General features: G+C 34.8%; 1 protein-coding gene across 1 annotated transcript in view; it reads left to right on the forward strand.

Annotated features, from left to right (window-relative positions):
* Nucleotides 1-13926, forward strand: part of LOC145292998 (nucleolar protein 11-like) — a 44802-nt gene that overhangs the window by 5395 nt on the left and 25481 nt on the right. The window contains exons 2-4 of the mRNA XM_080139252.1: nt 2119-2232; nt 9307-9363; nt 10304-10501. Coding sequence (XP_079995378.1) covers nt 2119-2232; nt 9307-9363; nt 10304-10501 — 369 coding nt within the window. The remainder of the gene's footprint in view (nt 1-2118; nt 2233-9306; nt 9364-10303; nt 10502-13926) is intronic.

The following is a 13926-nucleotide window of genomic DNA, read 5'->3' on the forward strand; positions in this document are numbered from 1 at the left end:
ACCACACGGGAATTTTTTAAAACTCAATCAAAAAAAACAAAAGATAGAGACGAAGTCCGTTTGCGAATCTGAGATATTACGATCTAGGAAGTATGCAAAAACTTCTCCTGAAATCTAACCGACGCGAGAACCCCAACGCAAAAAGCCTTTCGTGAACATACACAAACGCGTACACCCATTTTGTCTTTTATTAAGTACTAGCAGGGGTACCTGGCATTGCCCGGGTGTTTGGAGGTGTGTGTGGTGTTAAATAAAAAAGAAACGGGGGGGGGGGGGGTAAAGTTGGTAGGATCGAACCCGAAAGCCCTGAGGCGAAGTTTGGAAATAAAGTTACTGAAAGATGTTTGAATTTATTTAAGTAAGAACCAAATTGACAGGTGCATGCATGGAAGTCATCTAGCGTTACAACGACGATGTCAATGACCAGGTTTGTTTGTTATAAGCGCAAAGTAAAAAAAGAAAACAATGTTAAAACTTAAGCGGAGGCGGTAATCAAAACATTAAAAAAAAACAAAAAAAACTAACGTAAGGCAAACGAACAATGAAAACAGAAAAACGAACACGTGAAAAATGGCTTAAATAAGCCTGTTTCGATATTAAAATTTAAAAAATCGGTGGGTATCCGGGTGTTTTTGGGCGTGTGGTCAGGGGTGGATAAGCGAAGTAAAAAAAAAGCAGAAAAACGATCGTTGCGTGAAAAATGGCTTAAATAACACTGGTTCAATATTTAAATTTAAAAAATCGAAAAAAAAAAAAAGACATCTCACACCACGGTTCGAACCCAAAACATTTAGATAATGAACCAACGCGCTAATCAACTGAGCTAACGCGATTTACATGAAATTTAGCCAGTTTTTCAACTATTTAAAGTAAATCAGGTCATGACGTCATCTGACGCATGCGTAGAACCGGTCGTCGTCACGAGAGGACCGTTTTTGTTGACCCCCCCCCCTGTCGAAAATTGTCGATTTCGGGGTGAAAAAATGAACGTTTTGGCCAATTTTTCGAGTGAAGAATGGAGCTTCAATATGATACCGAGTTTGTGAATTTTTGTTCTGTCTGTCGAAAGTTTTTAGCAGACACACAAACATACACACATACATACATACATTTTCGCGTTTATATATATAGATTGACTAGTGGGAGGTACTCAGCGTTGCCCGGGTGTTTGGAGGTGTGTGTGTGTGTTAAAAAAAACGTTGGCTGGGTGTTTGGAGGTGGAAAAGAAGAAAAAAAAGGTTTTAGTAGGAAGATAGGATTGAGCCCCGAAGCCTTGACGCGAAGGTGGAAACGAAAGGGAAAAAAAGCCAGACGCCTAACTACCTCGGCCACGAAGGAAGAGGAATTGATAAGTGTGTTTAAATAAGGTTTATAAAGTAAAATATACAGGTGCGGGGAAGCGTTGTGTTGTTTAACCTAGTTTTGCGCTGCAAGCCAGTTTCTGTTTCCCCCACTTTTCGCTTTTTGAAGACGCGGCGAGCTGGTAAAAGTCGGGCAATTTAAATACGCGAACCCCATCGTTAAGTCGTAGATATTATCATTTAGATGTGGTATAAAAAGTTTTAAGAATGGTCCCCCTCCCCCCCCATGAAGGCCTCAGAAAAAAGCCTTTTGCAGACATACACAAAAAGCGAACATACATACATGCACACATGCACACACACATTTTTGCTTTTATATATATAGATATATATAAATAGATGGTACCCTTTGAGTGGAATTGCAGTTTTTTTTTTTTCTTTTTAATCCGGGTGAAAATGGTTTGGAGCTTAAACTCTGATCCTCCCTTGGATATGAGTTTTCTGCTTTTTGGTTGAAATCTGCATTCTATTTTTTTTTTTTTTTTTTTTTTTTTAAGAAAAGGCTAGTTTATTCACTGTTAGCTGTTGATATATTTGAATCCTTTAAAAAGCAATTTAAAATCAACAAATAATTTCTGGATATTTATTTATTCACAGACTATTATCCTCATCTTCATATTTGTTGTTGTTTCAAACTACACAAATACACAAATTACTCCTCTCAAAGGATTCCAATAAAAAAAAATGTATAATTTCCTGACATATTTGTAACTTTGTATAATTCTGTAATAAAATCAATTTTTCTTTCTTTTTAAAGATTAGCAACCAAAAATTGCTGCATTGTTGGTCGCCCCGTCAGTTGCACACAATTTCATCACCTGTCATCTGGGATGCTTCCAATGAACAACTAGTAGCTGTCCATAATTCAAAGGTAAAACTATCTTTTTTTTTCTAAATTGATGACAATATCTATATCATAATAGAACTCCAATAATCTTGCTTGTTTTTTTTTGTTTTTTTTTTATTACAATTTCACCCCAAACAAGACATGTTGCCACTTTGATGTAGGGGGCTACTATCAGGGACATAAGTTGCAGGAGTACTATGTAGGGAGTTTAGCAGCAAGATGTTTGTTCACATTACACTTGAACTTCTGCATGTCAGTACAGTTGGGAAAGCAGGAAACCGGAAGAGAATTCCAATCATACAGTTCTGGGGAAGAAGCTATTACAGTAAAAGGCTTTCTTACATCTAGGGATCTCAACTGTATAGGGGTAGGACCACTGCTTGTCGGGTTTGTCGAGGGTATTTTCGTCGAGGGGGTACAAGGGCTTGTAGTTCGTCAGAGCATCCACCAAGTATTTTAAACTTGTAAAACAGGCAGAGAGATGCAATATTTCGTCAGTGGAATGACAGTTCGGGACCTATTAGGTTGGCGACTCCCTTTTGGATCCTATCCAGGAGCAAGAGACTAGTAGCAGATGCACCAGCCCAACTGTGACAGCAGTACTCCATACACGGGCGAATGCACAGTGAATGTTGTAGATAGTGAAAGGAAATATGAATGAGACAGGAATGAGAAGTAGCAAGATTGAACAAGAGCTGGGTCACATAAAAATGTCATGCCGACCCACTTCAAAGATAAGGTTATGAAAGTGGTTAACATGGCATGGAAGTAACTGTGCAAACAGGAAGTCAATAGACAGGATATATTGTAGCATAGCAGTGTGTATACATATATATATGTCCCTATGAATAATGTGTCTACATAGTTGATTGTGTCGTCTAGTGTGTGTGTATATATGTATATATATATGTGTCAGGTTGTATAGCATCTATGTAACTATCCATGTAAACGTGTCTCTGGATGTATGTATGATCTCAAATATATTATATATGTGTATATGTTACTGGGCCATATCGTCTAGTGTCTCTTTAGTGTATGAATGTGTATATACAAATTCAATTGGACCATTCACAAAACAGGACAAATACATTTTAGATACCTTCTTATAACCAAGATGGATAAACATCTTTGTCTGCTTGGCACCAAACAAAAGAGAAACATACCTTCTTCATAGTCGTTGTTTTTCTGCAGTTGGTCCTTTCCTTGAAGTCTTATTGAGATACTTTTCCTCTGAAAGAAATGCCAAACACCAAATTATAACGCACAGATAACTTTATTCGCACCTCTTGAAGTTTGCAGATGTTTATCTTAATTTCTACATCTTCTCTAGTTGTGTCCACTGGATGTTTTCATGGACTGCAGAGACCAAAATCTCTTCTGTACCAACAACTCCAGTGGCTTGACTTAATCCTTGCTCACTAGACGACTGACTGGAAAACTCTCTGACTGGTTAGTGTTTCTTGAATATATAACTTGTTTCTTATCTTATGTCATGTAACCAGGTCAGTTTTATTGTTTTGGTAAATTCTTGTTTTTGTAATTAAAATTTCAAATCTTTTATTATATAAATATTTAACTGTAAATATTTTATTGTTTTAATATTTATCTTCTAACACATTCTTTTGCTTCAATAACATCGGATATGTTGCAGTTCATTATGCCCCACTTACTTCCCCCTGGAAATCCTACATCGCCCGGGAGTCACAATATCTAATATGATGGCAAGAAGAGGAAGACAAGATAGTCTCTTGGGTTCTTGGTTTGTAAATCAGGCATGTTTTGGAGGTCTTCTTCCCTGTCCCATGGGGTGGGAGGGGTATGCTGTATAATAATGATCTAGAGGAACTTCTACAAAGAAAGAAACAGACTACCTCCATGCGATGAAGGATACATCATTCATTTATGTTGCGGGGGTAGAAGATGCATAGAAAAATATCTGACTAGGGCTGTGACATTGTTTTGACTCTCGAGTATATCTCCGACACAATTAATCGAGAACCACATCATTCTATCTAAAAAGCATATAAGATATTAACTGATATATACTCGAGAGTCAAAATAATGAAAAGAATATTCTGTTGTCATAGCCCTACTTATCAGCCACCATTGTAATAAGGGTTTTGATTGGATGACACAAATATACCACTTACAATTTCATACAAAAGTAATCTATATATCTATAAAAGTGAACATGTCTGTCTGTGTGTGTGTGTCTGTATACATATCTCTACGCAATAACTCTGTCGATTTTAAGTCTACAGACTCAAAATTTGGTATACAGGGTACTGAGATTTGGGAAAATCTTTGTAATCCATTTTCAGCCAGAAATTTGGCTGTTAAGGGGTCAAAGTTCAATGATTTGACCTTTGAGAACACTACCAACCTCCTCCACCAATTTTGGGTATAAACAATTGAAATTTCAAATATAGGTTCCTTGGACATAGATCTAACTTAATAACTTGATTTGAACCCAAAACAATAAATGTTAAGAGGTCATAATAGGGGTCAAAGTTAAAAAAATTTTACCTCTGCGGTCTCTACCAAATTACTAAAGACAATTTCTGGTCTAAACATTTGAAATTTTACATAAAAGGTATCCAGAGATAGGGCAAGCTTTTTAATCAGTTTGGATCAAAAATTTGAGTTATCAGTATATAAATGTATGTATCTATGTTTGCATATCTGCCTAAAACTTTTGACAGAGGCAACGGATTTTCACAAGATCAGTATCGTTTGAAGCTCGACCCTTCAGACGAAAAATTGGCTAAAAACATTAATTTCTTCACCCTCAATTGGGCACTTTTCTACAGGGAGGGGTTGCTTTTTTCACTGATGTTTTCGAAATTCATCTAGCCTTAATTCAAACCTACATCACTCCCAGTTTGACGGTGGTCGTAACAGCAAAGACGTCACATTTTTTCCCCATTCTTTTCCTCCTTCACAGTACGGGTTCGAGCCTGCCTTCCTACTACTACTTTTTTTTTTGCTCAACATACACCTCCAAACACCCGGGCAACGCCGGGTTGAAATGCTAGTATTTGAAATAATAAAATGATGTGTTTATTTATTTGTCAGAAATTACATCTCTGAAGTGTATTTATGAAATCATGGTAAATGAAAACATAACTTCTTTTTAACTCTTTGAATTTTTTTTTTTTAATTTCTTCTCTTCACAATTGGTTAATTTTTTCAAATATATACAATCATGTTCACTGTACCTATGCTAACTGAAAGGGGAACTTTTATCATCTTGTACCAAAACTTATATTCATATAAGAGAAATGTAGTTGGAATAAAAATAAGTTTGAATTTTTTTTTTTTTTATATAACAATAATTTTGTCTTCATGCTTATACATGTAGTTGATTTCTCATTACAATAAAAAATTCTGTGGATACTCTAGATGCTCTCCATAGTGAATAACCACCCTTGTGAAGTGAATAGCCATATCCTTCACAAGGTTAGCCTGCTAACATACATGGGCATAAACAGAACACAGCAGATCTAAAGAAGTAAATCTTGAACAAAAATCTTCCTATTCTTTACAGGTAGATAGTTCCTGTTCTCACCAATTCTTTGACAGACATTTCGATTTCACCTTAATAATATACCATTCAAAAATGCTACCCATGGAATTATCAATAAAATTCGAAATCCTTTCTGCAATCCAACTATATTTTGGTATTTCTCGACTTTTGCAAGTCAAGTCTCCTACAGAAAAAAAAAAATGATTAAGAACTGTGTATATGAGATTCCATGTAAATGTAGAAAGCTATACAAAGGTGAGATATATCATCCACAAAAAGTATGGCTAAAAAAACATCGAAAAGCCTTAATATGTGGAGAGAGGGTGAAAAGTCCGGCATGGCTGACCATATATGAAGGGAAAAGGGAAATCGTCTACCATTATAGGACAAAGTAAAAATTATAGGCAGAAGAACGGTGGAGAGTAAGGCAACTTAAAGAAGCAGCAGATATGCTAGGCAATAATCAACTACTAAGCTATTTGAGGATAGAATTTAACACAATATGGGAATCATTAATTATATATATATATATATATATATATATATATATATATATATATAGTAATAAATAGTATAAAAATGTATGTGTAGTAATAATATATAGTAATAAATAGTGATATCTATAATATAAATCTCACCTGTCTGTTTAAATGTATGTATGCCTAAAACTTTCAATAGAGGCAACGAATTTTCACAAGATCGGCATCGTTTTGAAGATCATCCCTTCGGACGACAAATATTGAAAAATTGGCTAAAAACATTAATTCTTTCACCATGAACTGGGCACTTTTCTACAAAGAGGAGTTGCTTTTTTTGACAATATTTTCGAAAGTCATTCCCTTCTTTTCGATTGACTAGCCTTAATTTAAACCTTCGCCACTTCCGGTTTGGCGATGGATGCAATGGCAAAGACGTCCTTTTTTATTTTATTTTTTTTTTAATTTTTTTTTTTTACATTCTTTTTCTCCTTCGCAGTACAGGTTTGATTTTTTTTTTTTTGCTTAACACACACCTCCAAACGCCTGCTGTCTGCAAGGACCTGTGGCACAATGGATAGAGTACTTGGTAAAATTCAGTTGTAAAAGTTACATTTCTGAAGGTTCCAACACTCAGTACAAGCGACACTAAAAATATTAAAATTTACCCAGTTATGACTGACAGAAGAAGAGCATGCTACTCTCGTGGTTTAAATAAAATTTCACGCAGATTCTAGAGTTTCACAAGATACACCTAAAGAATGTTGGAGGTTACATCGATAGAAACATTGTGAAAAAAAAACAATAAAAATGAGATCAGTACTCAGAAAAATTCAAATAATATGAATGATCAATCATTATCTCAAAAATTCAAAAGCGCAATTTTTTATTTATCAACTGTTTTTTGCAGAGTATAACTAAGAAATATCTTGTGTTATATTTTTTATCATATTCCAAACATTTTACGCATTCTATATAAAAAAAAGCTGATGGGTTCTACATAAAATTTAAGTCATAATGTTTATACAAGCCATAAAGGCAAAATTTGGATAAGTTTGGTGTCTTGTATGAAGCTGTTGTATATTTCTAAAGAATATTTATAGTAAAACAAAATAAAAAAAATGTTTCAAAGTTAAAAGCTTTGAAAAGTCTGCAGTTATAGCAACTAATTTTAGAATTTTTTTTAAGGTATTGTCTATAATTCTAACCCGAAGGGTGATCCCCCTAAAAGAAAAACATCACCCATGGAATCATTAATAAACTTAACAATACTTTCTGCAGTCCAACCATATTTGCAACAGATAAATTCCATTCTATGACTAAACTGTCCAACAGTTTTATTTCTGAAGCCCATTCAAAATCACACTACTTACTGGTGATACAATGACTACAGCCATTTCAACGAGTCATTTGAAATGTAAAATGTTGTATGTAAAGGTCGCTACATTCTATCTACAAGTAACTGTGACCGCCTGTGAATTTAATATTCCCTTGATATTACCTCCTTTGGAGGAAGCAGGTGAATTTCGCATGACTACTACTACTACTAAACTCCATAGGTTGCAATATTAAAAACACAAGATCATTGATCATTACTGGTTTATCTTCAACCCTTATTTGTCAGGTTTCACTTTCCTATATCACACTTGAGAATTATATTTTGTTTTCTAAGCAATATTTTATTTTTACACCAATAATCCTGACTCCTGACTGCACCATTTTTTTTTTTTTTTTTTTCTTTTATTACATTTTCACCCCAAACAAGGCATTTTGCCACTTTGATGTAGAGGGTTACTGTCAGGGATATAAGTTACAGGGGGTACTATGTAGGAAGTTGGGCAGCAAGATGTCCGTTCACATTACACTTGAACTTCTGTATGTCAGTACAATTGGGGAAGCAGGGACCCGGAAGGGAATTCCAAAGTCTAGTGGTTCTGGGGAAGAAACTACTGGAGTAGAAGGCTCTCTTACATCTAGGGATCTCTACTGTGAAAGGGTGGGATTTAGCTGCTTGTCAGGTTTGTCGGGAGTATTTATGTCCAGGAGGGGGGTACAAGTACTTGCAGTTTGTTGAAGCATTCACCGTTAAAGTATTTGTAGAACAGGCAGAGGGATGCTACATTTCGTCGCTGGGACAGAGGCTGAAGCTTAGATGACAGTTCAGGACCTATCAGGTTGGCGACTCTCTTTTGAACCTTGTCTAGGAGCGAGAGACTAGTAACAGATGCACCAGCCCAAATATGACAACAATACTCCATACATGGATGAATGGTGGCCTTATAGAGGTACAGGTTACTTTCGGGCATTAGTAGCTTTCTAGCACGGTAGAAAGAGCCTACCTTCTTCGCAGCAGTCCTGGCAATGCTCTCAATGTAATTGTTCCAACTCATGTTTCCTGTGAATGTTAGGCCGAAGAGTTTAAAAGATGTACTTTCAGATAAAGTATCTTTGGCCATTGCTATTGGTGGTAGAGAAAGTTTCTTGTAATTATTGAAGAAAACAAGTTTAGTCTTGGCAGCATTGAATGTGACCATCCATTTTTGTCTCCATTCCACTACAGACTGAAGGTCATCCTCTAGTGTTTCTGCCATTTCCTTAGATATGTGTTCATTTTTTTTCCTGTCATATCTGTTATAGAGCGTGGTGTCATCAGCATATATACCCATCTCAGAGACAATTTTGTCAGGTCATTTATGAATATTAGGAATAATAGAGGTCCAAGGATAGACCCTTGAGGCACTCTTGCATTTATATCATATTGTTTAGATGTACGACCGTCGAGGACAACCTGGATTTTTCTCTTATCTAAGAAGAATTTAATTATGTTAAGTATTTGTCCAGTGATACCGTATGATCTGATTTTCCTGAGAAAATCTTCATACCTACCCTGTCAAAAGCCTTAGATATATCTAGAGCTACCGCTCTACCCTCCCCTGCTTTTTTTAGTAAATGGTATATACGTTCAGAGATTACAGTTAGGATGTTTGTTGTGGAACGGGCTTGCCTAAATCCATATTGTTGGTTGGTCAGAAGTTTTGTTTTTATACACCAGTATCTTTTTTTAAAAATCAAATAACATTTTTTGTTTTTTTTCAGGTAATTCGACGATGGACATTAAAGGAGATGAACTTTGAAGAAGCTAAAAAGAAAAATGTAAGAAAATGTATTATTTATTTCTTTTAATATCTTGTAGCAATTCTACTTTGTATAGAACAAACTTTCTAAAGCATCTAGCAGATAATCGCAACTACCATAAATGTTTTGCCTGTGGCACGAACAGAAAAGGTAAAAAGATAAGAATAAACATGATTATCACCCTGGATCAGAAGGGCACGCACAAAGCATGCTTCTCTTTTCCGTTTTCTTTTTTTTTTTTCTCCACCTCGGCATGCACGAAATGACTCAATCAAAACTATCTGCTTTAGGTGTGAGCCAAATCTTAGCCATCATTTGTCTGATTATAAAGACCAGTGTGGTTCATGATTTTCAGCTTTTGGATTTGATTAAAGTACCAATCCTTCAGTTTTGAATCCCAAAATTCTTGATGGACTTCTTTAAATCAAATCAGTGTGCTCTATTTAGTGGAATTGATGGTTTTCAGATGGAACATTGATGCAATTGGTCCCCTCCCCCTTTTGCAAAATTTAATTATGTTCTGCAAAGTTAAAAACAAAAAACAGTTTCCTCTACTAAACAATCAAACCAAACACAATGAATAAATATTTCAAGATATAAAGAACTCAAAGCAGACAAACCTTTTCCAAAATGACTGGATTCAGCATTAAATAATCCAAAAAGGGTTGATATGCCACAAAACAAAACAACTAAACCAGATGGATTGAATAGAATTGATGCAACAGTATTTCCGTCCTGTTCGCTGGTTCTTTTTCATAGCATGCAACTTTGCATTTTAATGAACAAGAATTAAGGTTTAGTGTTTGAAGCCTGAACTAATCAGCACAATTTCCAAAGGCAAGATTCTTTCGAAGTTCCACTAAATGAAAATCAAACTTTTTCCTCAGCATTATATTAAATTATTTTCATAACATAAAGTTTTATTTGCTTTGCTTATAATTTTTTTTTTTTTTCTTAGGTTGATAAGCGAATCTACAAAGTTTTTCCTGTTGTGTCTGGTCATGTGATTGTTGTCTACCAAAATGGATGTATAGAATTTCTTGGAGAATCAATCTGTCATGAGAATCCATTTCCAGATAACGACCAATTAAAATGGTGTTGGGTGAAATCTGTGGAAGATAAATTAACTATTTTTTTCCTTACGGAAGCACCCAATGTAAGTGGTTACTTATTTATTTTTGATTATTTTTTCTCTCTCTTCTTTTGTGTACTTGACATCAAAATCACTGCTAAAAAAAAACAAGCCCAGCATATGGGGTCCCTCTCCACAAGTGAAAAATTTACTTTCACCATGACTAATGTTTGTGAAAAAAAATTTTTAAATTCAAGGCATAGTTATTGAGAAAAGTTCGACCAGACGAACAGGAGTGAATTACTAGGTCCACTCCCTCCTTTGTCGGGTGATCAACAATCCCTCCTTTGTTTTGTCAGGGGATCAATTAAAGAAGATTTTAATTTTATTAGCTGTGTATATTCAGTGTTTCCTGGGCGACATTTTACTTGCATTTTTTTTTTTTTAATCACATAAATACTTTCAGTTTTGTTTTTTTTTGTTTTTGTTTTTTCTTAAATTTATAAATAAGAAGCTTAGAGCCACAGGTAACAAGTCAGCAAATCAACAGGAGGGAAGGGGATTATCTGACAAATGCAGGAAAGGGGGAACTGGCAATATACTTTTTGTTTGTGGAAGAAAAGAGTGGATGCTAATTAGCCATTCACTATCTTTGTTATATAATAGTGAACCTTTTACTAGAATTGTCCATAAGAACCCATAGCGTACTAGATAAAATACATTCAGTGTTAAGTTACGCCCTTTTGGAGGTTGAAGATGCAATCCTCAGTATGGATAACACTCAATATACACCTGTGATTTACTTAGGACTTCCACCCAGTCATGGTTGACAGAATGAGAGCATGATACCCCTGTGGATTAAATAAAAGGTTCTGTTAAAAATTCTGTAGAGATTTTTAAGTTTGACAGAAAGATTCCTGAGTTTGACAAGATTTCCCTTGAGAAGGTTGGAGGCTACATCAACCAAAACGTGAAAAAACTCTCAAGATAAGAACAGTAGTCCGAAGAATCTAAATAATACATTTACTTCATCTCATTTCACTGTGAATTTATTTTTTTAAACAATATTTTTAAAACGTTTGTTAATAATTTACATTATTGTATTTTTATTTAAAAAATAATTAATTAATAGTAAATAAAAAAAATGTGTAAAGTCATTGCAAGAAAAACACGCATAAAGTCTCATAATGTTATGGCCAGTTATTAAGGATCCTTTCAAATTCCCTTCCTCATCATTTTTAGCTTAATATCCATTTTATATGTTGGCAATGGACTACTTTAAGATTTACTTCCAAGTTTTTATTTATCCCTCTTTCTTTCAAGTATATTTTTATCACTTCCTCCTATGTTTTCCTTGTTTTTTTTTCTCTGTGAATTCAACCTGCTCCCTCAATTGTTCTAATAACCAAAGAACTCATCCATTTCAATGTGACCATACTATCAAATCTCCTGTTGTACATACATCTCCCTATACTGTTTGAATATAATCGTCCTCTGAGGTCATCAGATCTAAGTCTGACTCACATTACACATTTATCATATCCTTCTCATTTCCCTTCATGCAACACATTTACACAACTCTCACTGGCCAGGTTTCACTTCCATATAACATCATACTGCATGCACATGCCTGATAGTTTTCATTTGGTCAACAATGGTAATTTTCTTATTAATAATGGCATCCATTTTTGCAATCACCTGTTCTACCCTGTGCCTCAATAGTATCTCCAAAACTTCTCAATAGTCTTGTCAGCCAAATATACTTTTTCTACATCTGTTCACCAACACAAATAACAAGTTCATTCCTTTTTATGCTATTATTGAATTGAAAGGGGTTAATAGAAGCATACTCTTTCAAATTTAAACAAAGAAATAAATGAAATCCGATCAAAAGGAAAGAGTTTGTTTTTTTCTAGGAGATTTGGGAAATAGGAAATCCTAATACCAAGATAAGATCAGTGGCATTCATCAGAATCTGTTTTATCAACAAAACTGCTTGATTGCTAGTCATAAATTGAGGCTGGAGCATCTGGCTTTCATAGCTATAAACAAAAAGCGTTTGCCGATAATGAACATGAATGGACAGTGACATATTAATACCAAAATGGTTCTGTAAACAAAAAAAAAATATGGCAAATTTCTGTACCAAAATTGGCACTAGTCATTTAAGGTTAATTACCTACTTAGATGGAGATTAAATGGCGATGGAAATAGGTTTGGATGATAATGTAACTTATTTAAGATAACCGTCGACTGGATTGGTGGACAGATAAATAGAAGGGTGAGATGGCTGTATGGAGGATGTTCATGATTGACTGTCGAAAGACATTTCCCCATGGTTAAGATTTGTTAACGAAGAATTATCAGAATGTTGTAATTAATCTATTTTGGAAAAATGCATTTATAAATATGAAGATAAGTCCCAAGAGAAGGAGAAAACTCCCTCAGTTGGAGTAATGGAAACAGATAAAGAAGAAGCAAAGAAAGGCGGGATAAAAATTTGTTGATCGATCCTGGATAAGAAAGTAAATTAAAAATATTAAGTATTATCAGAAACTTAAAACAATAATATATTTTGGAGAATTGTGATTTGACTCCTATTGAAAGTAAGATGGAGTCATATCTCTCTATATACGACAAGACATGACAGGCTTTGGAGACTCCATTCTTTTTCGCTCACTGAAATCACATCAAACTTAGGGTTGATATCGCCAAACCAGAATCGCCCAGAACTTGATAAATGTGCCAGTTCAAAACACCAACAGTAGAAACTATACAGGTTTTGAACAACCATAGTTGTGTTAACTTTATTCATTACAGGTGACTTGGGACTGCTTGTGAAATTGAAATTCTCTTGACACTTCCTTCTTTGGAGGAAGCAGGCTCAACACGTCTAGGGCAAATGCCATACAACAGACAAGCAAACAAATTTTATCCATGATAATTATTCTTTTATACAAACAAAACAAAAAAACAGCTGCTAAATTTAGTTTTTTTTTTTTTTTTGTGTGTGTGTGTGTGTGTGTGTGTGTGTGTGTATGGCTTGAAATGACCTTTTCTCTTCAATGGTACAAACTTTGATTGCCAGCATCAGACGATTATCCTCTTGATCTTTTTACAATGTTGGGAGGGCAGTAATATGACAGACCAGGACCATTTAACATCTATGGTCTTCAGCAGAGCAGCAACTTTTTTGTGAGGAAGTGGAAGTACCAAATGACCAATTGAAACCAAAGAACGGCCAACTTTAATGATGCCACCAGGAGAAGGGTGTACATTTTAACACAAAATCATAGTCATCATAGCAAAATTTTCCAACATTAGTTTCTTTTCTTTTTGTTAGATGGAACAGATTCAATCTAAAGAAAAATGGAAGAAACAGCAAAGGAACCCTTTGCTCTGTTTCTCTTAGTCAAAATATTTTTGAAAAGCAGCAAGAATGGGAAAAATATTTTTATCGGACATTCACTCAGTATCTACAATTAAATGTTCTTATTTTATAGTAATTT

Source organism: Euprymna scolopes, chromosome 14, assembly GCF_053919585.1.
Source record: "Euprymna scolopes isolate OS-2025 chromosome 14, ASM5391958v1, whole genome shotgun sequence".
Classification (NCBI taxonomy): Eukaryota; Metazoa; Mollusca; class Cephalopoda; order Sepiida; family Sepiolidae; genus Euprymna; species Euprymna scolopes.